The following is a 25,597-nucleotide window of genomic DNA, read 5'->3' as shown; positions in this document are numbered from 1 at the left end:
TCTGACTAGGTATCCAGCGCCTCACGCTGATGCTTTTTATATTTTGTCTGGCCTTTCTGGTTGTCCCCAGCTGGTGACCTGGTTCACATGACCTCTGCTATGACGGAAGTGCAAGTCCTCAGAGAGACCCCATTTTCTTTTGGGCCATTCCTATCAGCATTGCAAAGCCGGGTTGCACTTTCCCGTTAGGAGCCTTTAGCTGCACCCTCTGCGGGAAACTCCACATTGTCTGTATTTGCTGTCTCCAGTTCCTCACATCCCATTCGTCCTTAAACCCATGCTAATGGGGCTTTGGTTCCCACACTCCACCAAAAGTACTCTTGTCAAGATCACTCGTGCCTCAGTAATGCCAAACCCAGTGACCAATTCCAGTTGCCATCATACCTGACACCACAGCAGAATTCCAGGTGGAGCACTCCAACATTGAGAGGTTGGTGAGATGAAGCAAAAACCAGCCACAGAGAATGAGGAATGGCCCTTCCATATCCCCCTGTCCTACTTTGTTTCTCTATAGCACTTTTAAAAATACACACACACACACACACACACACACACACACACACACACACATATGTACTAGTATACATTGATTTCAGAGAGGAAGGGAGAGGGGGAGAGAGATAGAAACATCAATGATGAGAGAATCGTTGATTGGCTGCCTCCTGCCCACCCCACACTGGGGTTGGAGCCCACAACTCAGGCATGTGCCTTGACTGGGAATCGAACCCATGACCTCTTGGTTCATAGGTCGATGCTCAACCACTGAGTAACACCGGCCAGGTGCTATGGCACTTTCTACCAGGCAGTCTGTTTCTCATATTCCTTATTTGGATTTCACCTTGCTCATTCTGTTGATCTCCCCCATGAGAATGTGGGCTCCGGCAGGCAGGGCAGGGCAGGGCTGTTGTCTGTTTCGTTCCTTCATTTAGGACAGTGTTGAGCGCAGGTCAGCCTGTCAGTAGGTATTTGCTAAGTGATCGATCGCTCTCCCTGGGAAAGAACAGGCTGGCGATCCGAGCTCCCTCTCTGGCCCTGGGCCCCGGCTGGCTGCGGGGCTTGTGCGGGTGTGTGGGAAACCCCTGGTGTGCTGACAGCCCTGGTCAGAACTTTAAGCCACCATCATCGGCAGGGAATTACTTCAGCTTTTAAAGCGTTTTTCCGTCACTGTCTCGGCTGGTCCTCACAGCACCTCGGCGAGGTAGGTGGGGCAGGTGCAATCAGTCTCGTTTCAGAGAGGAAAGGGCTTGTTTTAGGAGAACAACAGACCCGGACTCAAACTCCACTTTTTAAAAGTGAACAAAACTTTCCCCAGCTGGAGTGGCTCAGTTGCTTTAGCCTCGGTCGCCCTGTGTTCCAAAAGGTCATCAGTTCAGTTCCGGGTCAGGGCACAGGCCTGGACTGTGGGTTTGATCCCCAGCCCGGAGCCTATGGAAAGGAACCAATCCATGTTTCTCTCCCCGCCTCCCCCTTCCTCTCTCTAAGCATGTCCTCGCGTGACATATATATTCTTTTTCATGAATAAAACATTTTTCCTGGTTGTAAAAATAATTTCAATTCATCGTACAGAAATGGATAAAGAAGAACGTTGACATTGTTGTGCTGTCATACACACTCTGACATTTCCTTTCAGTCTTTTAAGAACAGCGTAGATCACGTGTCATACAAAATGTGTATCCTGCTTTTAAATTTAGCATTATAAAATGGCTCTTCCCTGTTCTTTAAATATCTGACTTTCACGGCTGCGTAATGTTCCACCACATAGATGTACACAATTTATGTAACATTCTACCGCTGGGCATTTGGGTTAAATAACATGTTTACTTCCCACTGTGTGGGAGGGGCTGGGCACTGGAGGCCTGGGGCTGTCAGACCGGACAGTCAAATTAGAAAGTGGGTAAAATAAAATCTAAAAGCACCACATGATGATACTTTTAAAAAAAGAGAGAAGGAAATATTTTCAAATAAAAAGCAAGTCCCAGCTCCATTTAGGGGTGTGTGGGGCGGGGCTGGGAGTCTGGCTGCAGCGGGTCAGTGCACCCCGGGAGACAGGCAGTGTCCTGTTTGCGAGGACCCAGGGCTTCTGATTCCCGAGGGGGGTGGGCGGGGGTCCTCGGCTCATTTCTGTCTCCCTCCTCGGTCCTGGCTCCGCAGACTCTTCCAGCTGGAGACGGAGGCCGAGGCCCTGGTGACCTTCCAGCAGTATTCCTCCCTGCTGCCGCCCTTCTACGAGAGCTCCGCCCACATCCTGCAGGTGGAGGTCCTGCAGCAGCTGACCGACCTCATCCGCAGCCACCCCAGCTGGTCGGTGGCCCACCTAGCGGTGGAGCTGGGCATCCGCGAGTGCTTCCATCACAGCCGCATCATCAGGTGGGCAGGGCCTTGCCGGGCGGGGCAACAGGGCTGGACCCTTGGGATGTTGGCAGGATGGGGCCTCAGGGAATCTCTCCCTCCTGCCTCAGTTCTTCGTAAACTCAAAGGTTGCCCAGAACCTTTGCCTTAAAAGGGGAAGCGTTGCCTCTGGGTTAGAGCATAGAGATGCTGGCTACAGTCAGAGGGAAAAAAACATAACATTTCTGGAGCATCCACTGGGTGCAGGCCCATGGTAGCTGTTTTATACCCACCTCGAACTGGAATTTCCCCAACACCCCCATGAAGCGTTGTCACCAGTGAGAGGTTATGTGGCCTGTGCAGGCCGCTCAGCTGGAGGGCGCTGCGGGGGCTGCAGGTCCTGGGTGGCTCCTTCCAAGGGTCTGGTGGCTGCCCCTCCGGGAGCCGGACCGCTGACTCACACCCACTCAGCCAGATGTGCATCACGGTCACAGTCCTGCCCTGAGGTGGCCACACCTCCTTTGCTCAGCTCAAAGCTCCTGGCTGCCCTTCCCAGGTGACAGGCCTGTTCTTGACCATCATGGCATTTAATCTCGCAGGCCTGGCCATTTCCTAGGGCAGGCACGGCAGGGATTGTTGTTACTTTTTTGTAAATAAAGATATTGAAGCCCAGGAAGGTTAAGAGAATTGCCCATTGTTAGATTTCTGCCTTCTGCGACCCTTTTTACTTATTTATTTAATTAAAAAATTTTTAATGTTTTCTCTCTTTATTGTTGAAAGTATTACAGATGTCCCCTTAGTTTGTTTGGCTTTTTTCCCATTGACCCCCTCCACTCGGCACCTACCCCTCCCAGGCCTTCATCATTCTATTGTCTGTGTCCATATATGCATATAAGTACCCCGGGTAAGCGACCCTTTTTTAAAAATCTTCACCAGAGGTTATGTTTATTGATGAGAGAGGGAAGAGAGAGAGAGAGAGAGAGAGAGAGAGAGAGAGAGAGAGAGAATATCTATCTGTTGCCTCCTATACCCACCCGACTGGGGCGTTTGATGTACAGGACGACACTGCAACCAACTGAGCCATCTGGCCCAGGCCTGCAACCCTTTCTGTGCCACCCCACTGCCCACTTCAGGCTGGTGTGGCCCTGGGGCACATCTATACAGGTGTGCAGCTGGCACTGAAAACGGATACAAATTCCTTGAGATACAAATACATCACGGCTTAGCCCTGAGTTTGAACCGGCCAGCAGGAGCGCGGCGTGAGTGCTCCTGAGCTCCTAGCCCCCTTCCCTCTTCTGCACTTGGGTTTCTCAGTGCCCTGCCCACCTCGTGCCGTGTCCACTCATCTGTCTGCCCACCCCCACAGCTGTGCCAACAGCACGGAGAGTCAGGAGGGCTGCACACCCCTGCACCTGGCCTGCCGCAAGGGGGACGCGGAGATCCTGGCGGAGCTGGTGCAGTACTGCCATGCCCAGGTGGACGTCACCGACAACAACGGGGAGACGGCCTTCCACTACGCCGTCCAGGGTAACAGTGCCCAGGTGCTGCAGGTGAGCAGCGGTGGGGACGGGGTGGCAGCACCAGTGACACCGCGATGTGCCCACAGCTGTCTCTGGGTCCTTGCACTCAGATGTCACTCAGGGCCTCTCACGGTCCCTCTGTGGTCCTTAAGGCCCGAGCTCCTTTGTGGATGGTTCATCTTGTCAAGGAGACGTGTTCCTCGCCTCTTTGCTCTGACAACCTAGGAAAGTCCTCCAGCCCAGCAGGCAGACTCCACTCGCAGTCCAGCCGGTGGGTTTAGTTCAGCAGCTCCGAGGGCCTCCGGAGAGCCGGACCCCTAAGTGGGGGCACTCGTGGCCCTGGGGGACCTGAGCTTAACTTTTGTTGTTGTTGATGTTAATCCTCACCCAAGGATATTTTTTCCATTGATTTTTAAAGAGAGTGGAAGGGCGTGAGGGGGAGAGAAAGAGAGAGAAATATCGATGTGAGAGAGAAACATCGATTGGTTGCCTCCTGCTTGTGCCCTTATCAGGGCTGGGGTTTGAGCCTGCGACCCAGGTACGTGCCCTTGACTGGGAACCAAACCCGAGACCCTGCCGTGCCTGGGCTGCCTCTCTAACCACTGAGCCACGCCTGCCAGGGCCTGAGCTTAACTTTTTACAGGAATTCAAAACAAACACCACAAAATTCCATCTGGCTCCTCCTGGCATTTGCGCCAGAGGCATTTCTGTTGAATTTTCCATGAGCTGGGCAGAGAGATAAAAATAAGAATTCTGAGTGAGTAGATCCAGTGACGTTATTGAAAGGCTACTTCAAATATAAGGCAGAAAAGACAGACTCCTGGGCAGTATTTTATTGCCTGGGCTTAGGAGATTCTTCTGAAGATGATATCCTTGCCTCTGCCTTGGCATCAGAATGGAGCTACATTATTCCAGAAAATGTGGATCCATCCCTAATGATTCATGCTCTCGGGGGAGGGGATCGCACACCGCTGAGTGCCGCACGGGGCCACACATGTCCTGCCTCGGGGCAGGGGCAAGGTACTCTTACCAGCGGCCGCACGCAGCCGCACCTGTCTTCATCGCGTGTTCGTCTGCTGCCTGCCCTATCCTGGGTGTTGTGTGTGTTCTAGTTAATTCTCAGAATACCCTCTGTGCGGGAGGGTCATTCCCTCCTCTCCTTGCTAAAGAAACAGGGTCGGTGACGTTCAGGTTTGCCCAGGGAGGGCCCCCGGTCTGTGAGTGGCGGGGCTGGCCCTCTAGTCGGGTCACCCTGCCGCATCCTCAGGCTGCTGATACGCCCAGCTGGTCATACAGGCACAGAGGATCGTAATTAACCCCGGGGACAGCGTTCAGCCCAAGGAGGAAATAAAAGCCTCCCAGCGTGCCTTTTAATACTGATATTTTTTAAAATAGATTTTTATTGATTTCAGAGAGGAAGGAAGAGGGAGAGAGAGATAGAAACATTCATGATGAGAGAGAATCATGGATTGGCTACTTTCTGCAAGTCGCCCCCTGGGGATCTAGCCCACAACCCGGGCATGTGCCCTTGACCGGAATTGAACCTGGGACCTTTCAGTTCGCAGGCCGACGCTCTAGTCACTGAGCCAAACTGGCTAGGGCCTGATATTTTTAAAAAAATATTTTTATTGATTTCAGAGAAGAAGGGAGAGTGGGTGAGAGGGAGAGAATCATTGATCGGCTGCTTCCTGCACACCCCACACTGGGGATCGCTCAGGCCTGTGCCCCGACCAGGAATGGAACTGTGACCTCCTAGTTCATAGGTCGACGCTCAACCACTGAGCCATGCCGGCCGGGCAATACTGATTTTTTTTTTTAATTGAAAAATATCTGCACACAGCAAAAAAAAATCAAGCAGGACAGAAAAGCTAGAAACACTACCCCTCCCTCCCAGACCCCCAGTGCCCACCCCTAGATACGACCACATTTTCAGTTTCTTCATTCAGAAATTGTCATACATGCCACAGGCATGGCAGACCACACCCCAGGTTCGGTCAGCTCCCTTTCCCCCCAAGGCCGCCCTTCTCTGTTGCTTCTCTCTGAGTTCTCAGGCGTGTTCTCGTGCAGTCAGCTCCCCTCGCCCTTCGTCCCCAGGGAGAGGCTGCCGCGGCGGGTGCCGGGGAGGGACACGGGGACACGCAGGGGCTTCTCCGCGTTGGGCTGCAGCCCATGCCTCTGTTGTCCTGGCAGCTCCTAGGGAAGAGTGCGTCCGCCGGCCTGAACCAGGTGAACAGCCAAGGGCTGACCCCGCTGCACCTGGCCTGCCAGATGGGGAAGCCGGAGATGGTCCACGTGCTGCTGCTGTGCAACGCTCGCTGTAACGTCATGGGGTCCCGCGGCTACCCCATCCACACGGCCATGAAGTTCTCCCAGAAGGGGTAAGCCCTCCCTCCCACCCCGCCTCCCACGGTGCTGGGCCTCACCTCCCTCCTGAGATGCGCATCAGATTCTGGCGCCCAGGGCTGGCCCGGCACGAACCAATGTGTAGGGTGTGAATCTCAGTCCACAAACCCCACTGTGCAAAGAATCCAACACCAAATTGCCCTATAATGCACCTTAATTTCTGACCGTGAACCTCCCTTTACCAAAGGAGATACAACATTCATCTTTTCTGGGTTCCCCTTTCCAGCTCCCCAGGGGTGGTCCAGTGCTAGAATCTCAGGCAGCCCCGACTCCGAGGGGCCCACTGACCTGGGTCCTCTTCCCCCCGAGCTGACCAGCCTGATCGGAACCCGTCTCGCTGCAGTGCTCACGGCTTCTGTGGCCGACTCCAGGCCGAGGCATGGTTGTCAGGGTGGCCCAGGGCCCATCTGCCTGGAAGCATTCGTCCCTCCTGGTGGATGGCACTGTGGGCTCACAGGTCCCGGCCCATGTCTCAGGGAACTCTAGAACACTTTCTCATTTCTTCCCTTCTCCCAGACCTGGGAGCCTGGTCTCAGGAAATTCTTCTCCATGTGGGAGTTTGTGTGTGTGTGTGTGTGTGTGTGTGTGTGTGTGTGTGTAAGGGGTGAGGGGGGGCATGGATAAAAGAGGTGACTATCTCAAAATATTACCTAGCAGGCACAATACCTAGAATGAATGAATGAATGAATGAATGAATGAGTCGGTCAGCTCCTCAGACCAGGCACTGTGCCCTATGAAGATGGATAAGAGAACAGCCCTGGGACAGGAGACAGAAGTCACCCAAGATCCCCCAGTGCTCAGTGCCAGGCAGGCAGCGGGAAAAGGGCACATGACGGGCCACACTCAGGCTCTCATGCCCTTCCTCAGGGTTCCCCTTCCTCTGGGCACCTGGGGCATTGCTCTTCCCTCAAAGGCCCACCTCGGACAAAGCCTCCTTTCCCTTATCCTCCCGAGCACAGCCAAGAGCTAGAACTTTAAGAAAGACTTGACCAAGGGGTTGGAGGCAGGACCAGCGCTCTCAGCCCCAGGAGTCAGGTTCCCTCATTGCAGGTTGCAACCCGAATGGGTACAGTGATGGTTGTGCTTGCCTGCACCTGGGGGCTGGCTCGGTGGCCCTGCTGGTGCTTGGCCTCAGCCCCTGCAGACTCCAGTCACCTGCTCCGTCCATGTCCCTTCAGAACCCTGGTGTTGTCCAGGCGGCTGCCTCCTCAGGTACCCGCAGCTGCCTTCCCTCTGCCGCACCCAGGCCTCCCTGCGGGCCGCTCAGATCCAAGAGGATCATTGCCTGCAGGATGACGCCAGTCGTCTCGTGCCTTGGGTGTGCCCACAGCCGTGACCTCGGGGCCCCGTGGGGACACCCTCTGCTGCCGCGTGGTGGCCAGCACAGCTGCACTCTAAGAATCCCAGGCGGTGGCGTTATTGAGAGTGGTTCATCCCCGCTCCGGCCTGGGAGCCCCTCTGGTGTGTGCTGACCTTCCCCAGACTCTGGTTTCACGTAGAGCAATGTCTCCAAGGGTCAGCAGTGTTGTCACAAGGACCAGAGGCTCCTTCCATTTTAAGGCAGGATAATACTCCATCGGATGGACCACATTTTACTTTCCAGTCATCTGTCAGACACCTGGGTTGCTTCCACCTTTTGGCTGCTGTGAATAGGGCTGCAGTAAACATACTGTTCGAGCCCCTGAGTTCAGTTCCTTTGGTTCCTTTGGTTATAATCCTAGGGGTGGAGAGCAGCTGGATTCTTACCCACCCTGCCTGCTTCTTCCTGCAGGATGCGGTCACTGCAGGAGACTAACAGTGGGGGGTTGGGGATGGGGGGAGTGCTGTGTGTCAGGCACAGAACCAGTGCTGAGATACCCTATCTCCTTTCATGCCTGCCCAGTCCTGTGAGCACTGCCTCCATTTGGCAGGTGGACTGAGTCACCTTCCAGAGGTCATCAGTGAGGAAGCTGGGGCTTGCCCTCAAGCCTGTCTGACCCTAAAGCCAACACCAGTGAGAGTGATCATTGCTGATGGGAGTTATCAGGGAAGGCTTCCTGGAGGAAGGGGCTCGAGCTGTGCCTGGAAGGGCTCATGATACCACAGATATACCATGGTATTCACACTGGTTGGTTTTGTTGCAACTTTACTTGCAGAAACTCCCCCTAACCAGTCGATGAAGCCCCTGTGACCTCTCCTGGCACCAGCCTTCCTCTGGCCTTCCTCACTGACCCAGGCTCCTCTCTCCCCAGGTGTGCTGAAATGATCATCAGCATGGACAGCAGCCAGGTCCATAGCAAAGACCCACGCTATGGAGCCAGCCCCCTCCACTGGGCCAAGAAAGCAGAGGTAGGTGGCTCTGGGGGAGTGGTAGGCAGGGGCAGTTCCCTGCGCCTGGCTCCTACAGGGACCCTGAGGATGGCGCTTGGGAGGTTGATCTCGCAGTGGGCGCCCAGGCAGAGAGGACCGAGGAGAGAGGACATCCTGGTGTTGCCCTAGTGCTCACGGGCACGGTGACATGTCCCCTCTGCGGACTTCTGTCTGAGCTGGAGGTCCTGCCTCTGGAGGTGTGACGTCAGCAAGGTATCGCGGGAGAAAAATCTTTATAAATTGTCAAGTGCCTCATAAACAGGAGGTAGAGGTTGATGGCGTGGCTGCGGCTGGCTCTGGCGGCCTCTCCTCTGAGGCCTCTCCCTACGCCACACCTCCGTCCCCTGGGAGGAGGAGGTCTCTGGCCTCTCATCTCCGGGCGGCACAGCTCGGCAGTGCACTGGGTGGCCCCAGAGGCCATGGCCTGCTCCTAGCTGCCAGGGCCGGGAGGGCGGAGAGCCACACTTTCAGGGCACTGTCTTCATGCCAGCAGCTAGCCGCCAAGTCAGGGACTTCTGTGTATGTTTGTCATTCATTGTCACCACACTCTGGGAGGCAGGGACTCGCCTTTTACAAGGAGAGAAAGCTGAGATGCAGAGGGGTGCAGTGACCCATCCACGCTCAGGGAACTGGGGTGAGTGGAGCTGCTCAAGCCTCTTGGGCTTCGAAGTCCAGGCTCCTCTCCACGGCGCTAGGCTCCTCAGGGTGCTGGGTGAGCAGTGGTGTGTGTGGCCACGTCCCGAGGAGGGAGCCTGCCTTTGCAGGGCCCCAGGGAGGGTGACAGTGGGGCTGTTCTGGGGCAGGGCCCAGAAGAATTCTGCAGGGGGCACTGGCGCTGTGAGCTCCAGGGAAGGACGTGGAGGCCTAGAAGAACAGTTGGCGCATCTTCAGCTTTTTAGCCCCTAGTTCTTGGGGTGCTGATGGCGCCACGGTCTAGAGCCGCCCCCAGAACTGAGGCCTGCCAGCCGGGCTCGTCTGTTGCTGCAGCTTTCCAGAGGCCTCTGAGGGAGGGAGTGGCAGTGCCCAGGTGCCCAGGTGCCGCAGGCCACAGCTGCTGACGTGGGCCCGGACCCTGTCCCCGCAGATGGCCCGCCTGCTGCTGAAACGAGGCTGCGACGTGAACAATACCAGCTCCGCGGGCAACACGGCCCTGCACGTGTCGGTGATGCGCAACCGCTTTGACTGCGCCATGGTGCTGCTGACCTACGGGGCCAACACCAACGCCCGCGGGGAGCACGGCAACACGCCGCTGCACCTGGCCATGTCGGTGAGCCTGCGCCGGGAAGGCGGGGGGCGGGGAGGGGGGGCAGAGCCCGGCTCCTTCCCTGCGCCCTGGCACCCTCACTCCGTGCCTCCCAACTTGACGCCTGGCTGTGCGGGGAGGGTACAGCTCTGCCTACTGACCGTGGCCCTGGGCAACTCCTGTCGCCTCTGTCAGCGCTGGCGTGCTCCCCTGGGAACTGTAGGTGTCGGTCCCACCTGCAGAGCTGTCGAGAGGAGTAAAGGGCAGCGCTTGGTAGCCCTGAGGACTGTCGGAGTGACACACGGGACCTGGCGCGGGGTGAGCGTCCACCGGTGTCGGTCCTCCTTCGTCACTAGGGAGCCATATCTGTCTGCGTATTGTTCTCTTTTTTAAAATTTGTGTTGATTTCAGAGCAGAGGAGAGAACGAGAGAGATAGAACCATCAATGATGAGAGAGAGCCGCTGATCGGCTGCCTCCTGCACGCCCCACACTGGGGATCGAGCCCGCAACCTCAGCCCTCCTGCTTCACAGGTCGACGCCCAACCGCTGAGCCATGCCGGGGGGGCTGTGTATTGCTCCCCTATCCCGGGTGGACTCTAAGCTGCTGGGAGGCAGGCCTGCTTCCACATCTGGGCGGCAGGCGGTTGGTGTTGGTCACGCTTGTTGGTTTATTATAGAGCATAGTTCCTGCGCTTAGAGGCCGGCAGTCTGGTTAGACGGCTACAGTGTGAACAGATTGCATGAGGGGAGGGACCGTTACTGTGTTACAGGCACATCTGTGTGTGTGTGTAACTGTAGCAGTACCACGTGCATAGAAGTCTGTTTCTGAGTCTCGGAGTGAGGGACTGGGAGGCTCTAAAAGAAGTCGATTTAGGACAAATTCAAAGACATCCTGTTTTATCCCAAAGGTCATGATTATAGAGCAGCGTTGCTCAAGAGGCTGAGGTTATAAATAAAACCCTGGGCATTTTTAGTCCTGAGTGGGCCCTTAGGATCCAGTTCAGCTTCTCCAACGTCTTGATCTATTTGGTCCCCTCATGCTCTTAAAAATGATCGAGGATCCCAAAGATGTGTGTTCTTTAAATCCGCGCCCGAGGATATTTTTCCCCAGCGATTTTTAGAGCGAGTGGAAGGGAGACGGAGAGACAGAGAGAAACACCAATGTGAGAGAGACACATCAGTTGCCTCCCGCATGCCCCTGACCAGGGCCGGGAGCCTGCAACTGAGGTATCTGCCCTTTACTGGAATCGAACCCTGGACCCTTCTGTCTGCAGGCTGACACTCCCTTCACTGAGCCAAACCAGCTAGGGCCCAAAGATGTTTTTATATGAATGTTATCTGTCTATGGTTACCATCTTAGAAATTAAAAGTGAGAAATTTTCAAAATACTCATTAATTCATTCAAAAATAACCATCATTTACCATCACATACTAGCATAAATGATACTTTTATGGGAACCCCCCCCCCCAAAAAAATATAGTTGACTGAGAGGAGATGGCATCGTTTTGCATTTTTTGAGTCTTTTTACTGCCTGGCTTCAGAGAAGGCGCGATTCTTGTATCCTCCGCTACGTCCGTCTTGTGGCGGGATGCTGGGGACATGTTGAAGGCTGTGAGGAGAGCTGGCCTCACAGAGACGTGTGGCGGGAAGGACATGCAGCTCCCCTCACAGAGAACTGTGGCTGCCCCGGATGCGGCACCCCAGGGCAGCTTCCGACAGGCTGGCCGCGGCGGGCCCTCCGCAGCCGCCTCCGCGCACTGTCGCACACCAGGCCGCTAACGAGCTCATTCTCATGGGGAGCGCGTGGCCGGGAAGAGCCTCGATGACACTTAGTATGATGCCGCTGCCTGGCTTAGTGCCAAGGCACCCGTGCGCACTCACCCGCCATGGCTTTACACCATCGCTGCAGAGGCAAACGTCTTGGTATTTTTATGAAAACAGACTTAACCTCCACCTCCCAAGCCTCTAAAAGGGCCTCCCGCATGCACGGGCCACAGGCCTCACTCTGAGCACTGCCTCATCGCTTCCCAGGCTGCAGTCCCGGGCAGCACCATCTTCACGGCCTGGGGCCCGTTCATGGACCACTTTACAGTGATGGACTTACCACGTCTCTGAGGTGGCTTGCTTTTAGAATCACTGTGAGCTGTTTGGAAGGAAATGTCTCACTGCCAGAAGTGGTTAAGCCAGTGCCACAAGTAGAAGGCAACCAAAAGAGAACTCCGTAACTCGTGTTTAAAGCACACACATTTATCTGGGCCCCCCCCCCCAAATCCTCATGGAACGTGAGCAGCTGTTAGGACAACTGCATTCTAGACACACCTCTTCGCTCTCTAGGCAAGGAAATCAGGCTCCGAGAAGAGGGAGGTGATAAGATGAGCGCTCTGGCCTGGCAGCCAGTCTTCGGCTGGCGCTGGGACACCAAGCCATGCCCAACCCGCCCAGCCTCCAGATGGTCACTGCACAGCTCTGTGAGGCTGCCATCAGGGAGGACACGTGCTTGGTACCCCTCAGGACTGGCATCCTGGCCCGGACCAGCAAGACAGCCTTCCCTTTCCTCGCTCACCCTCTCCTGCTATCCTGAAAGCGATGAGTAGCTAACTCTCAGTGTCCCCGCGGCTCCTGAGTCGGGGGCCATAGCTGCATTGCTTCCTGCTGGGGCTGGAGGCCAGTGAGGCTGTCTGGGTTTGGAAGCCCTCACCTGGGGATGCTAAGCCTGCTTGTCAGGGCACCAGCTTTCAGATCGTAGACTTTGGAATTCCAGGCCGAGGGGCGGGAGATCAAAGGTCCCAGTGTTGCCCTAGCTGGTTGGCTCAGTGGTTAGAGTGTCAACCTGAAGACCAGAGGGTCACAGGTATGATCCTGGTCAAGGGTACATACCTCGGTTGCAGGCTTGATTCCTGGTCCAAGTCAGGGCATGTGTGGGAGACAACCTGTTGATGTGTCTCTCTCAAATCTATCTGTCTATATATATTTTCTCTCTCTCTCTAAAAATCAATGGAAAAATATCCTTGGGTGAGGATTAAAAAAAAGGGTCCCGTGTCTCTCCTGTGCCGAGGAGAGGCGCCCGAATCGATGGGTAGCGTGGGAGAGGCTGGGCTCCTTTTTCTTTGTGTTTCCTTGCGCTGTTGGCTGTTTCCTCCAACCCCCGTTCCATGCCCAACAGAGAGGCAACGTGGAGATGATCAAGGCCCTCATTGTGTTTGGGGCAGAGGTGGACACCCCAAATGACTGTGGGGAGACTCCTACCCACATAGCCTCCAAGATCAGCAAAGGTATGTGCTCATCATCCGGTCCAGCTTTCGGGGGTGGGGGGGGTAGGGTGCAGGACTGGGGAGGAGGGAAGCCCAGCTCAGGCTCAGCATCCTGCTTGTACCCACCCCATTGCTTCCTGCGCAGGGTTTCTAGGAAGACCTGGGAGGCGGAGACGGAAGCTTCCGTTTCCCACGAACTGGGGCCCTGACCAGTAGATCGAGCCCACAGGGGGCTTGCCAAGGCAGTGTCCCCTCCTGTGCAGCCCCATTCCCCCTCAGGGTGCCAGGGTTCAGGGGGTGGGACAGGCAGCGGCAGTCCTCTTCCTCAGTCTTGAAGAATTCTCTGATGGAACCACTACACGTGTGCATGTGTGTCCCGTGCTCAGGCTCCCTGCACGTATTACACTACACAAGTGTGTGCATGTGTGTCCCGTGCTCAGGCTCCCTGCACGCATTACACTACACAAGTGTGTGCATGTGTGTCCCATGTTCAGGCTCCCTGCACGCATTACACTACACAAGTGTGTGCATGTGTGTCCCGTGCTCAGGCTCCCTGCATGCATTACACTATACAAGTGTGTGCTCAGGCACGCTGCACGCATTACACTACACAAGTGTGTGCTCAGGCACGCTGCATGCACTGCATGCTCACTTGGTGAGCCTTGGCTTCAGGGCTGGAAAAGCAGGTGCTCCTCACCAGCAGCCTGGAGCCCCCTCTGGAGGTTTCCGGGAGCTGTGGAGGTGGCCGTGGGTGTGTACCCGCCAATGTGTGTGCATGGTGTACGCGTGTGGGCACGCTGCCTCTCATGGCATCCCTTCCAGTCATCCCATGCGTTAGAGGGGCGTAGATGCTTGCTGGCTGGCTGGCCAGGCCCTTTCGAGCTCTGAAGGACTAGCCTCTCAGCAGCTTTGAGAATTGCTGACTATGGAGGTGGGAGTTCCTCTTTCTTGACTAGAGTCGGAGGGAAAGGGGGAGTCCCCCAAATACTCAGGCGGGGCCACACCGACCTGCTCCTTCCATTTTCCACAGTCCACCCCGCACCTTCCCGGCCCCCGGAAGGAAGCTGCTTGGGATGTAACAGACTAGAGTCCGCATGCCCTGTCGGGGTGGGGTGGGCTCCCCCACGTACCCAGGCCTGGTAGACGGGAGGGGAGGGGCTGTATGTGGAAAGGAGGGGCTCCCCCCTGCATGATGACATCATTTCTGATCCTGTGCGGTTCCCCTCCCCACACTCCCCAGCTGGCACCAGGAAGGCAGTCTTAACTCTGCTGAGAATCATAGGGGCCAACCACCACTTCCCAGGGGCCCCCACGGAGCTGGGCTCCTCCGCAGCGCAGCATTCCTTCTGCCCGGAAAGATCTCAGCCCCCACCGATCAGCTTAAACAGCCTAGGTAGGCCCCCTCCCCCCGCACTGTGCTCCCTCCTCTCCAGCTGGTTCCCAGGCTCTCAGCTCAGAGCTCCTGAGAGAAGGCCCCAGCGTAGAAGCCATTGAGATGAGCGGGGCGGGGGGCGGGGCGGGTTGATTAGCCTCTGCGGGCAGCCAGCAGCCCACAGAGCCCAGAGGCCACGGGTCCCTGGCTAACGTCCCACAGTCCATTTTTCCTGCAAGGATGCCCCGGACACGGGTCTCAGGTCTGGGCATGCCTGGCACCCGTGAGGTGGGTGCTTTCCTGGCCTCTGTGTCCCCTGGGAGCTCAGGGTGGAGTGAGGAGTTCCGTTTGGGGTCCAGAGCCCTGGCCCTCGGGCTTCAACGAGGAATGTTTCTGCTGCGCAGGGAGTCTCTGTGGGGCCTGAGGCCTGTGTGCCCCCCGCTGGCCCTTTCAGTGCCCTGCAGGCTTCGATCATGAAGGGCACCCAGCATCTGCCCCAGGCCTCCCGGGTGCCTGTAGAGATGCCCCCAGGAGACTCTGGGTCTCCTGAGCGTAGCCCCCCAAGGCCCTAGATTGTTTGGGAAGGGGGTCCCCTGAACAGGGCCGTCAGAAACCCATCCTTGGCAAGCTGGCCTTTTTTGGGGGGGCGGGGGAAGCAGACCAAGAGACCCCAGCCAAGCCTGGAGCTCAGCCAGTCCTCTGGCTCCACTCTCCCCCAAACCCCCGACCCCCCGCCATCCAAAACCTGCCCCCACCTCCATCTCTCAATTCACAGGCAGGCAGTCACCCAAGCCAGGCTGGATGGTGGGCCTGGGCGCGGCTGCAGATGGGTAAAGCCCTGGCCCAGAGGGGCCGAGCGCCATGCCCCGAGTTAGCTGTAGCCGCGTTCCCTCTTTTTCTCAGCTGCATGCCCACACGTGCACCCTGCTGCCCTCCCTGCCTGGCCCTCTGTCCACTGCCCTCCTGGCCAGCCTCCCGCTCATCTTGCCCACTCTGGCCGCCTGCCCTGCTGAAGGGGGCCCGCCGCCTGCTGGCTGCTTCCTGCTTTGCTGCTTCTAGACTCCATGCTCAGTGGCGTGGGGGGCCCGGTGACCTGGCACTGCTGGGCCAGGCGCCTGGGGCCCAGCTGCTTGTCAGGAGGGCAGCTCGGGCACAGGGTGGGCACGGGGGACACAAGGACTGAGTGGACGGGTGCATCCAAGCCGAGAGGCCGCTGAGGAAGTTTTCAGGGGGTCAGTCTGGAGAGTGGTTCGGTGTCTCCCCGCACGCACGCAGTTAAATCCCAGGGAACGTCCTGGCTCAGCCCTTTGGGCTCAGTGACCGCGGACGAGTCTCGTAGCCTCTGAGCCTCGTCTGCGAGTTGGGATCGCAGTTCTGGTGAGGGTGGGTGTCAGCAGCACCAGCCAGGTGTGTGAGGAGCACGCTGTGGACTGCGAAGCACAGGATGCGTCAGGGGCGCCTGTGCTTCCCAGCCCTGAGGGGACGACATTGAGCCACATCCGGGCACTGGCCCGGCAGGTTGGGGGCTCCCAGGGGCCTGCGGGCTTTGGCTGAGCTGTTTCCTGGGACAAAGAGCCCTTCCCGGGGCAGCAGGCAGATGCTCCTGCTAGGGATGGTGGGGTGAGGGTACAGCTTTGCTCCTGGACCCATTGGGGCAGGGGGGTGGCTGGCACCTGCCCGGCCTCTGCCCACCCAGCCCTCCACCCTGCAGAGCTGCAGGACCTGGTGCACATCTCCCGGGCCCGGAAGCCCACCTTCATCCTGAGCTCCATGCGGGACGAGAAGCGGACGTGAGTGAGGAGGGAAAGGGAGGACACATGTGTGCGGCCTCTGCTGGGGTCCACCGAGGGCTTGGGGCTTGTGTCTCGTCCGCCCGCGGTCCTGTGAGGCGGCTCGGTCCTCTGTGGTTCACAGCGAGGAGGCTGAGTGTTTAGAGAGCCTGGGTCTGCTCCTTCGCCAGTGGCCGTGCAGGCTCTGGGCCACACGATGGAGCGGCTGCAGTCTTGTCCCTTCCCCGAGACCTGTCACGGTTGTGGGGGCAGGTGCAGGTCCTCTCTGCAGAGACCAGGGCCTGCTTCCCTCAGATTCCACCCCACTCCTTACCCTGCCTCCGAGCACCTGCTGTGCACCCAGGCCCGTTGCAGAAGGCGGACCTGGGTGATGGGCACAAAGAGAAGAAGCCCTGCCATGTCCTGGATGACAGTCCCTAGGGCCCAGAACCATGCCCACCGGCACATCAGGTCACCAGGATGATGTGGTTCCCAGCGGCTGCCTTCTCCACCCTCCCTTAGTAATAGAGCTGGTTTATTCTCTACTAGAGGCCCGGTGCACGAAATTCGTGCACTGGGGGAGGGGGGTCCCGCAGCCTGGCCTGCGCTCTCTCACAGTCCGGGAGCCCTGTGATTGATCGCCCCGCAGAGGGAGGCCCCACCCACCCGCCGTAGCACTGCTGGCCAGGTAGCCTGGGCCTCCCTCTGTGGGGCAGTTGATCATGGGGCTCCGTGATGGATCGCCCCAAAGAGGTAGGCCCCACCCATCCGGCCAGGGCTCTGCAATGGATCGCCCCAAAGAGATAGCCCTGCCCACCCGGCCAGGGCTCCGTGATGGATTGCCCCTGCAGAGGGAGGTCCAGGCTACCCGCCGCAGCCTGCTGGTCAGTGGCCTGGGCCTCCCTCTGCAGGGCAATCATGGGGCAAAGGCTGGGCCCCCGACCAATCACATCGCACCCGCCTTGGCTGGCCTGGCGCCAGTGGGTGTCATAGCGTGGTAGTCCGGATGGTCATTCTGCTGTTCGGCCATTCAGTCAATTTACACATTATGCTTTTATTCTATCAGTGTTCCTGTTCTAGCAGCCTCCTAGGGACCAGCATCCTTCTTGGGACCAGCAACTTCCTAGTGCAGTGATGGCGAACCTTTTGAGCTTGGCGTGTCAGCATTTTGAAAAACCCTAACTTAACTCTGGTGCCGTGTCACATATAGAAATTTTTTGATATTTGCAACCATAGTAAAACAAAGGCTTCTACTTTTGGTATTTATTTTATATATTTAAATGCCATTTAACAAAGAAAAATCAACCAAAAAAATGAGTTCACATGTCACCTCTGACACACGTGTCATAGGTTCGCCATCACTGTCCTAGGGATTAGCAGCTTCCCTAGGAATTAGCAGCCTCCAGGGACCAGCATCCTCCTAGGGATTAGCAGCCTCCCTAGGGACCAGCAGCCTCCTAGAGATTAGCAGCCTCCTAGGGATTAGCAGCCTCCTAGGAATTAGCAGCCTCCTAGGGACCAGCAGCCTCCTAGGGATTAGCAGCCTCCTAGGGACCAGCAGCCTCCTAGGGACGTGTTAGCAACTGCAGAACCTGAGTCTCTGAGAGGTTAAGTGACTTTGTCAAGGTCACATGGAGTGAGTGTCAGAGCGGAGACAGGCCAGGTCTTCCGAGTCCATGTGCTTCCTTCCGCTGCAGGCTCTCTCCTGGCCGTGGCCCAGTGCCAGCCCCGACAGGGCCAGGGAAAGCCCCGTAAGCACACAGCCCACTCCCAGGGCCCGGCAGCCGCACCGTGTGGTCTGCTGCTCCGCGCCTGAAGGGTGCCTTCCCTTGGCTGTCCCGCTCATTTCCTGGGGGTGCATCTGCCTATCCAACTTCCGGTCCTTCCCTCCTGCTGTGCCCCCTGCACCTTCCTGGAGATGGGGCTGGGGTCTGGACCTGCAAACTCTGGTCGGCCTCGTCTTGACTGGCATCTCCTTCATGGAGCTGTCTGGGCTATGGGGTCCTGCCTGCCTGTGGGGAGCCTCTCAGAGCAGCATCACCCCTCCTCCCCCCAGGCAGGCAGTGCCCTCGGCCTCCCTGACTGTGACCCCTGCCTGGTCCAGTCGGAGTCCATACTCTCCAGATCTGAAGGCACCAGGAGAGGACCCTTCTGCACCCGGCATCAGGTGCAGCGTCAGGACACCCTGTGGGGACCTTTTCGGGCGGGTCTGTGAGCCACACTCAGCCCCGCATCCTCAGGAGGGTCTCTTGCATGCATGCCCCTCTGGTCAGGCCCTGGAGGACCCCAGTGACAGCGGCCTCCCCTGCCACCCACTGGGCTTGCTTCGGGGCTGGCCGCTGGCCCAGGAAAGGCCGCGGGGCCACACAGGCAGGCGCACCAGCTGTCTATTGTAGACACCTCTTGTGCACTGGATCCGTAGCCCTGCACAGAACAGAGCCCGCCCTGCCCTCAGAAGCCTCCAGTCCAGGGGGGAGAAAGACAGTCAACAATGAACAAAACGTGGTGCTGATGGGGGACAAGTGCTCAGCACCAGGACGTGGCGGACAGGCAGGCTGAGGCGGGCCCTGACGGCAGCGCAGGTTCCTCTCCGCGCTGACGTGTAGACGGAGATGGGAAGAGGAGGAGGCCAGGAGGAAGGGTCCAGGTTTGCGCAGACAGCGGAGGCCTCCCCCCGGGGCCAGGGCCCGGCACGCAGGACGGAGGAGACAGGTCAGGGCGTGCGGAGAGCGGCCACTCGGAGTCAGCAGACTGGTCCAGACGGAGCCAGCATCCCTTGACCACCCGTGTGCCTGAGCTCCATCCTTCATCCCTTCAGTCACGCACCACACCAGGCCACAGGGAGTGCCCGCCTTAAAAGGGATGAGGGCATTTACCTGAGCTCGTGCTGGCAAAGCCCCTCCAGCTCCTGGCACACACAGCCCTTTCTCCCCCACCCCCTGCCGCTCCACCTGGGCGGAGCGCCCTGACCCTCTGCCGCCCCCCCCCCCCCCCCGCCTCGTTTAATTCACAGGCTTGAGTCAGGCAAGTGGGAGTGGGAACCTAGACCTGAGCAAACCAAGCGGCTGTCCTCACGGGGCTCCTGTCCGGAGTGGGGCAGACCCAGGTGCCTGCTGAGGTGGCACCCGGCCAGTTACCTGCCCCCGGCGGCCCCTTGCCCTGTTTTTCTCTGTTGTACTTTTCACCTCCTGAAATACATACTTACTCCTTTTTTGACGCCCCCTTCTGCCTCCCCGAAAGCTTCAGTAGCCCCGAGCTTGGTCTCACATGCCCATCCTGTGGCCATCGGTGCCCTGGCTCTGGGCTTGCGTGCAGGACGTAAAGTGCTGGGCGGTGACGAGCCCTCTTCTCTCCCCTGCTGTCCCCTCCGCAGCCACGACAACCTGCTCTGCCTGGACGGAGGGGGCGTGAAAGGCCTGGTCATCATCCAGCTCCTCATCGCCATCGAGAAGGCCTCGGGCGTCGCCACCAAGGACCTCTTCGACTGGGTGGCTGGGACCAGCACCGGCGGCATCCTGGCCCTGGCCATTCTGCACAGTGAGACGCTCCCTGCAGGGCGGGGGCCGGGCGGGCTGGGGTCTGGACCTGCAAACTGCTCGGCCTCGTCTTGACTGGCATCTCCTTCATGGAGCTGTGTGGGCTGTGGGGTCCTGCCTGCCTGTGGGGAGCCTCCCAGAGCAGCATCACCCCCCTCCAGGCAGGCAGTGCCGACTGTGACCCCTGCCTGGTCCAGTCGGAGTCCATACTCTCCAGATCTGAAGGCACCAGGAGAGGACCCTTCTGCACCCGGCATCAGGGCCAGGCCGGTGCCAGGTGCTAGGGACACGGGCCCGAGTCAGACACATGCCCCACCCAGGGAGCCCCAGTCTGATGGGTGTTCACCAGGGGAAGAGGCGGCCCAGCTGCCACAGTGTGAGGGCCCTGGACCAGGAGGTGGCCGGGAGCAGCAGCGTCCCTGAGCTCTGGGAGAGGGGGGTCATCAGCTGGCACATTGCCAGGTTTGGCATCCCAACAGTTTACTGCCTGGTGCTTCACATCGTGTTTATGGCGGTCACCATAGCCTGTGAGGGTACAGCTGGGGAAGCTGAGGACCAGAGAGAGTCAGGCCGGGTCTCTATCTGTGTGCCCCGCCCACTGGCTCCTGGCTCCAGGGCCCCCGTCCCTCTCTGCTCTTCAGTCCCTGCCTTCCACCTGATAGGAGCCATCTCAGGGCTGCCTCCACGGGGACATGGGGGTCGGGGGAGAGCCTAGCCTCTCCCCCAGGCAGGTCTCTCCCTCCTTCAGAGGACACGGGCCCTGTCCAGGGTCTTCAGACTCCTGGGGGCTGCGAAAGGGATCTGGGAGTTGCCCAGTTAGACCTGTCACGGGCAGAACCCCCTCCACAGGCCCCGCTTGTTCACCCCGGCCAGTGAGGCACGTGGACACCTCACTTCACCTCCTGTGAGGTGCAGCCTGCCCTTTGACCCTGTCATTGGAGCCTCTGAGGACAGGGCTGGTTCTTATTTCCCGTGACGCACAGAGTAGATCCAGATTTAAAAGCTCATACACGTCCGGGGCCCTTCAGGGAAAATAATGCAAAATTGTGAATAGGAAGTCAAGTGCAGAGCCTTGGGCTGCTGAAGGGGACATCTGCCTGGGAAGGGAGGTGCCCAGGAGGCCGGAGCCCGGGGTGGTCGGTGCCTGGGCAGAGCTGCCCTCACCTGCCACTGCTGCGCTGGCTTCCCCAGCCGGCCTGTGCTCAGGCGTGCCTCCCCCCTCCGACCCGTCCGTTCCTAGGCAAGTCCATGGTCTACATGCGTGGCGTGTACTTCCGCATGAAAGACGAGGTATTCCGGGGCTCGCGGCCCTACGAGTCAGGGCCCCTGGAGGAGTTCCTGAAGCGGGAGTTTGGCGAGCACACCAAGATGACAGACATCAAGAAGCCCAAGTGAGCCTGCGCAGGGGCCTGGGCTGTGGCCGGCTATGCCTGCAGGGATGGGGGTAGGGGCAGGTTTATTTCTGATTTACCTTTCCCAAGGGTATAGCCCTTTGGGGTCCCACCCTAATATAGGGAGGGTCTCTCCTTAGACCCCTAACCTTTGGTGGGCCCTGGACTTCGACTCTGTCCCTCTGGCCCCAGGAGGCCATCAACCCTGAAGCTTAAATGGACTGAGTTTGGTTTCTGGCTTCAGGCCGGAGCTGGGTCTGTGCTCACTTACCTCTCTGGGTCCTTGCTTTTCCTCGGGCCTTACCCTGGCATTCCCTTTGTCTTGTCGGGTCTGTGCTTTTAAGTAGATTTTTAAAAAATATATCTTTTCTAGCTTTTAATTTTTTCCAGTGGGAAGATTGTTCAAATTACCTCTCCATAGTATTCCCAGAAATGGAAAACTAACGTTTTTTCCTGTGCAGAGTTTTTTGTTCCCTTCCCTTTATATCGAGCTTTACAATATAACAAATTCGTTTCTGTGTTACTCTGGCCCCCTTGCAAGTGTAACTCTGAATGGCCCAAACAGCACCTCACTCTCTGCTGTCCTGCTTCGGTGGGCTCGTTTTTCACAGTAATGCATGGCAACGAGACGACAGCCGTGTACGGAAGCCTGCGCTGTGACTAGATTATTCCTTAGGGAGATTTTCTAACGTGGCTTACAGGCCAGAGAGCCAGGACATCGATGAGTCTCCATACATGTTATTTCCCAGGGGGCTGTGCCCGTCTGCACTCCCCACCGCATTTTAGGATGTCTGGTCTCTCAGACAAGAGGGATCTTCTTCAATAGGCTCTCCTGGCAGATAGAGCATTGAAGGGGGACCACAGGGGACACGGGGAGGTCTCCTGAGCTGCAGCCCCCTGTCCCCAGTGCCACTCGTGGCCCTTCAGAGTTACCCTCTGACCAAGCAAATAGGCACATGGGTTTGGGGGGGATTTGTTGTTGATAAATGGGGGCATATCACACACTGTCCTGAGCCTGGTTCTACTTGGCCACAAAGCTCGGTGCTCAGTGCCCATCGGCACATAGAGCTGCTTGATCCTTCTGCAGCGACACAGGCCCCAGTGTGTGGGGACCGTGGGCAGTGACCCCGCCAGCACATGGACAGTTCCGTTGTTGCCAGTCTTGTGCTTGAACAAATGCTGCTGCCGTTAGCAGCCCCTGTGCCCATCTCCACACGTGCGTGCGGGAGAGAGTGGCTGAGGATGAACTCCCAGGAGTGGGCTGCCGGGCGGGCGGGCGGGGGAGTGGGGGTGGGAGTGGGCTGCCGGGTGGGGGTGGGGGGAATGGGCTGCCGGGTGGGGGTGGGGGGAGTGGGCGGGCAGGGGCTGGGTGGTGGGGGTGGGCTGCTGGGGGGCAGTCAGCGACCTGAGCGTCCTGTTCCCGTTTCTCTCCAGGGTGATGCTGACAGGGACGCTGTCGGACCGGCAGCCGGCTGAACTCCACCTCTTCCGCAATTACGAGGCCCCGGAGTGTGCTCGGGAGCCTCGCTGCAGCCAGAACATTAACCTCAAGCCTCCAACTCAGCCCTCAGGTTAACACCATGTTTGCCGCATCTGTGGGAAGCGACTGACCTGCGAGGCGTGGGGTGCGGGTGGGAGTCGTAGGCTTGTCACTGGCACCCCTAGCCCACCCCCTCCCATCTGCTGCCCTGCGTCTTTATTGGCTGAGGACAGGCAGAGTGGGGAGCTGTCAGCCCCGGCAGCTAGAGGAGGCCCTCAGCTGCACCCGCCTTCCACGGGGGAGGAGGGGGACAGACAGCATGCCTTGCTGGGCCTGTTCCTGAAGAGTTCCCAGCCTCTCCCTTCTCCTGCAGCCACACACACACACATGCACACATGTAAACACATACATACACACATACAGGCACACACACACATGCACATACACACGCATACTGAGATCTGAAGAGCTCGGAAATTGTACCAGTCCCTTGTCCCACTGGGCCACCCCCCTCCCCACCCGCAGAGCAGCTGGTGTGGCGGGCAGCCCGGAGCAGTGGGGCAGCTCCCACCTACTTCCGGCCGAGTGGGCGCTACCTGGATGGCGGGCTGCTGGCCAACAACCCCACGCTGGACGCCATGACCGAGATCCATGAGTACAACCAGGACATGATCCGCAAGGTGAGAGCCCCTCAGGTCCGACAAGCCCCCGCCACCCGCTCCCCCTCTCCCCCGCACCCGCCCCGCTCAGCAGCTCCGGGTTTCCCGTGCGGCCACTGCCCGGGCTCTCAGCAGCAGCCTTGTCTCAGATGTACTGCCTGGCCGGTGTGTCTGCCCGCAGCGCTGTGCTGAGAGCGGTTCCGAGCCCGGTCGGGACAAGGGGGGCAGCGGCTCTGGGCTTGGGCCCTGGCTCTGCCCGCCCTCCCCTTCAGCCAGAGTGCGTGGCTGGTAGCAGGGGCCGGGGGATGGTCAGGAGGCTCCCCTGTGCTCCTCCCTGTAAAGCATTCAGGACAGCGCCTGACCCGGGAGCGCCATGGCCTTGCTGGCTGTGGTCACCACTGTGGGCATCACTAAGCTCTCAGGCAGCACTGGGTGGCGGGCCCGGGGCTCTGCCTTCAGAGGGTGAGCGCCCTCTAGGGGCCAGGCCTGGCAGGGCGGGCTCCCGGGGGAGGAGGCTGTGGGGTGAGGAAGGTCCTGCTGTGGAGTGACTCCGGGCAGCAGAGGAGGCAGCCAGGCCCCGCTCCTCCACAGGCGCCGCCACCTCTTCTCGCCCCCAGCGCCCCTCCGAGACCTCACTCCCCCGCGAAGGTCCACCCGGGGAAGGTCTCCTCTGACCACCAGTCCTGTCCCCAACAGGGTCAGGGCAGCAAGGTGAAGAAACTCTCCATCGTCGTCTCTCTGGGGACAGGGAGGTCCCCGCAGGTACCCGTGACCTGTGTGGACGTCTTCCGTCCCAGCAACCCCTGGGAACTGGCGAAAACTGTCTTTGGGGCCAAGGAACTGGGCAAAATGGTGGTGGACTGTGTGAGTATGGGCCCCTCCCCAGGCCCCTCTTCCAGCCTCAGCCCAGGACGGTGCCCTCCCTCTTCTGTGTCCCCGGGTGTCAGGGGCTCTGTGGGTCCGCGTTAGCCAGCCCAGGGAGGGGACCCTGTGACCACCTGAGCAGGGGCTCCAGCATCTCTTAGCTGTGGGGCCTCCTTCCAGCGGCCGCAGATTCCTGATGGCAAAGGCTGCGGGGGGCGGGGCGTGGAGGCTGCCACTCAGCCCTGTCGCCCCATCACACTCCCTGACCCTCAGTGGTGCCGCTGAGCCACCTGGGAGAACCCCAGGCCCTGCCCCTTCGATTGCCCAGCTGGGGCAGTCGCTGTGCCCAGGGAGGGGACTTGCCCAAGTCCCTCTGCAGATGGGTGGCTGAGCCAGACAGGGGGTCCGGGCAGGGGCTGTGGGTGGGCTGGGTGCTCACGGAGGCTGCTTCTCCCCAGTGCACGGATCCGGACGGGCGGGCCGTGGACCGGGCCCGGGCCTGGTGCGAGATGGTCGGCATCCAGTACTTCAGGTGAGGGCCGCACTCAGCCCCAGCCCCACTCCCTGGCTGGCCAGACAGGGCGGCCTTCCCCACCCAGCCCTTGGCAGGGGCATTCCTTTCCCCCACCCAGGCCAAGAGTCCTGGGGTGACCCCTCCTCCTTGACTTGGGCAGATTGAACCCCCAGCTGGGCACAGACATCATGCTGGACGAGGTGAGCGACACGGTGCTGGTCAACGCCCTCTGGGAGACCGAGGTGTACATTCATGAGCACCGGGAGCAGTTCCAGAAGCTCGTCCAGCTGCTGCTGTCCCCCTAGGCCCCGCCCAGCCACCCCCTCTCACTCAGACACTAAGGGCGCCCTCGTTTGCCCAGCCCTGGGCTCCTCCGATCCTCTGGGTGCAGCCGCCCATCTGCCCTCTGCCCTCTGCCCTGGGGGTGGGGCTGGAGAAGCTACAGAAACTGGCCACCATCCACCCCATCAGCAGGGGGATCCCACACTCGGGAGTGGGGTGCCCCATTCAACTTTGCACCTCAGTACCCACCCCTCCACCTGCACCTCGGCTGCCCCACCTGTGAGCTGCCTCAGCTCCCAACGGCTGCTCCTGGACTTGTGATTCTTCCCTGGACAGTGATTTATGATGGGGCGGGGCACCCCAAACTGAAATAAACGGTTTGATTCCGGTTGCCCTGCGTTGTGTGCACTGTGGTGTGAGTGCCCCCACCCACCAGCTCCCGCAGCCTTGACCTTCAGCCTGACCCTCGTCTTCTTGTGCCCACTCACATGGCTGCTGTTTCCCACCTCCCTGGGGCGGGGGGACCCCCTTTCCTCCAGGCCTCCCCACACGTGGCTGGGGAGGGCGTTCTGAGGTGGCCCCAGGCCCACCTGCCCCAGTGGAGGCCGGCAAGAGAGAGACCCATTTTCTGGGA

General features: G+C 58.9%; 1 protein-coding gene across 2 annotated transcripts in view; it reads left to right on the top strand.

Moving 5' to 3' along the window:
- The window catches only part of PLA2G6 (phospholipase A2 group VI), a 43,118-nt gene extending 17,759 nt beyond the window's left edge, over nt 1-25,359 (top strand). The window contains exons 3-17 of one of the 2 annotated variants that reach the window (XM_081084899.1): nt 2,152-2,367; nt 3,695-3,878; nt 6,039-6,226; nt 8,483-8,579; nt 9,685-9,867; nt 13,009-13,117; nt 14,337-14,489; nt 16,180-16,258; nt 19,611-19,774; nt 21,014-21,164; nt 22,599-22,735; nt 23,170-23,324; nt 24,000-24,167; nt 24,626-24,699; nt 24,842-25,359. In XM_081084899.1, the coding sequence (XP_080941025.1) occupies nt 2,152-2,367; nt 3,695-3,878; nt 6,039-6,226; nt 8,483-8,579; nt 9,685-9,867; nt 13,009-13,117; nt 14,337-14,489; nt 16,180-16,258; nt 19,611-19,774; nt 21,014-21,164; nt 22,599-22,735; nt 23,170-23,324; nt 24,000-24,167; nt 24,626-24,699; nt 24,842-24,986 (2,203 nt within the window). In that variant the 3' untranslated portion in view covers nt 24,987-25,359. The remainder of the gene's footprint in view (nt 1-2,151; nt 2,368-3,694; nt 3,879-6,038; nt 6,227-8,482; nt 8,580-9,684; nt 9,868-13,008; nt 13,118-14,336; nt 14,490-16,179; nt 16,259-19,610; nt 19,775-21,013; nt 21,165-22,598; nt 22,736-23,169; nt 23,325-23,999; nt 24,168-24,625; nt 24,700-24,841) is intronic. The other variant, XM_081084900.1, reaches the window with a different exon arrangement.
- The last annotated feature ends 238 nt before the right edge of the window (nt 25,360-25,597 follow it).

This window comes from Myotis nattereri (assembly GCF_964212035.1).
Source record: "Myotis nattereri genome assembly, chromosome: 2".
In the NCBI taxonomy this organism is placed as follows: domain Eukaryota; kingdom Metazoa; phylum Chordata; class Mammalia; order Chiroptera; family Vespertilionidae; genus Myotis; species Myotis nattereri.
The sequence above is the reverse complement of the archived record's forward strand: the minus strand, read 5'-3'. Positions and strand labels throughout refer to the sequence as shown.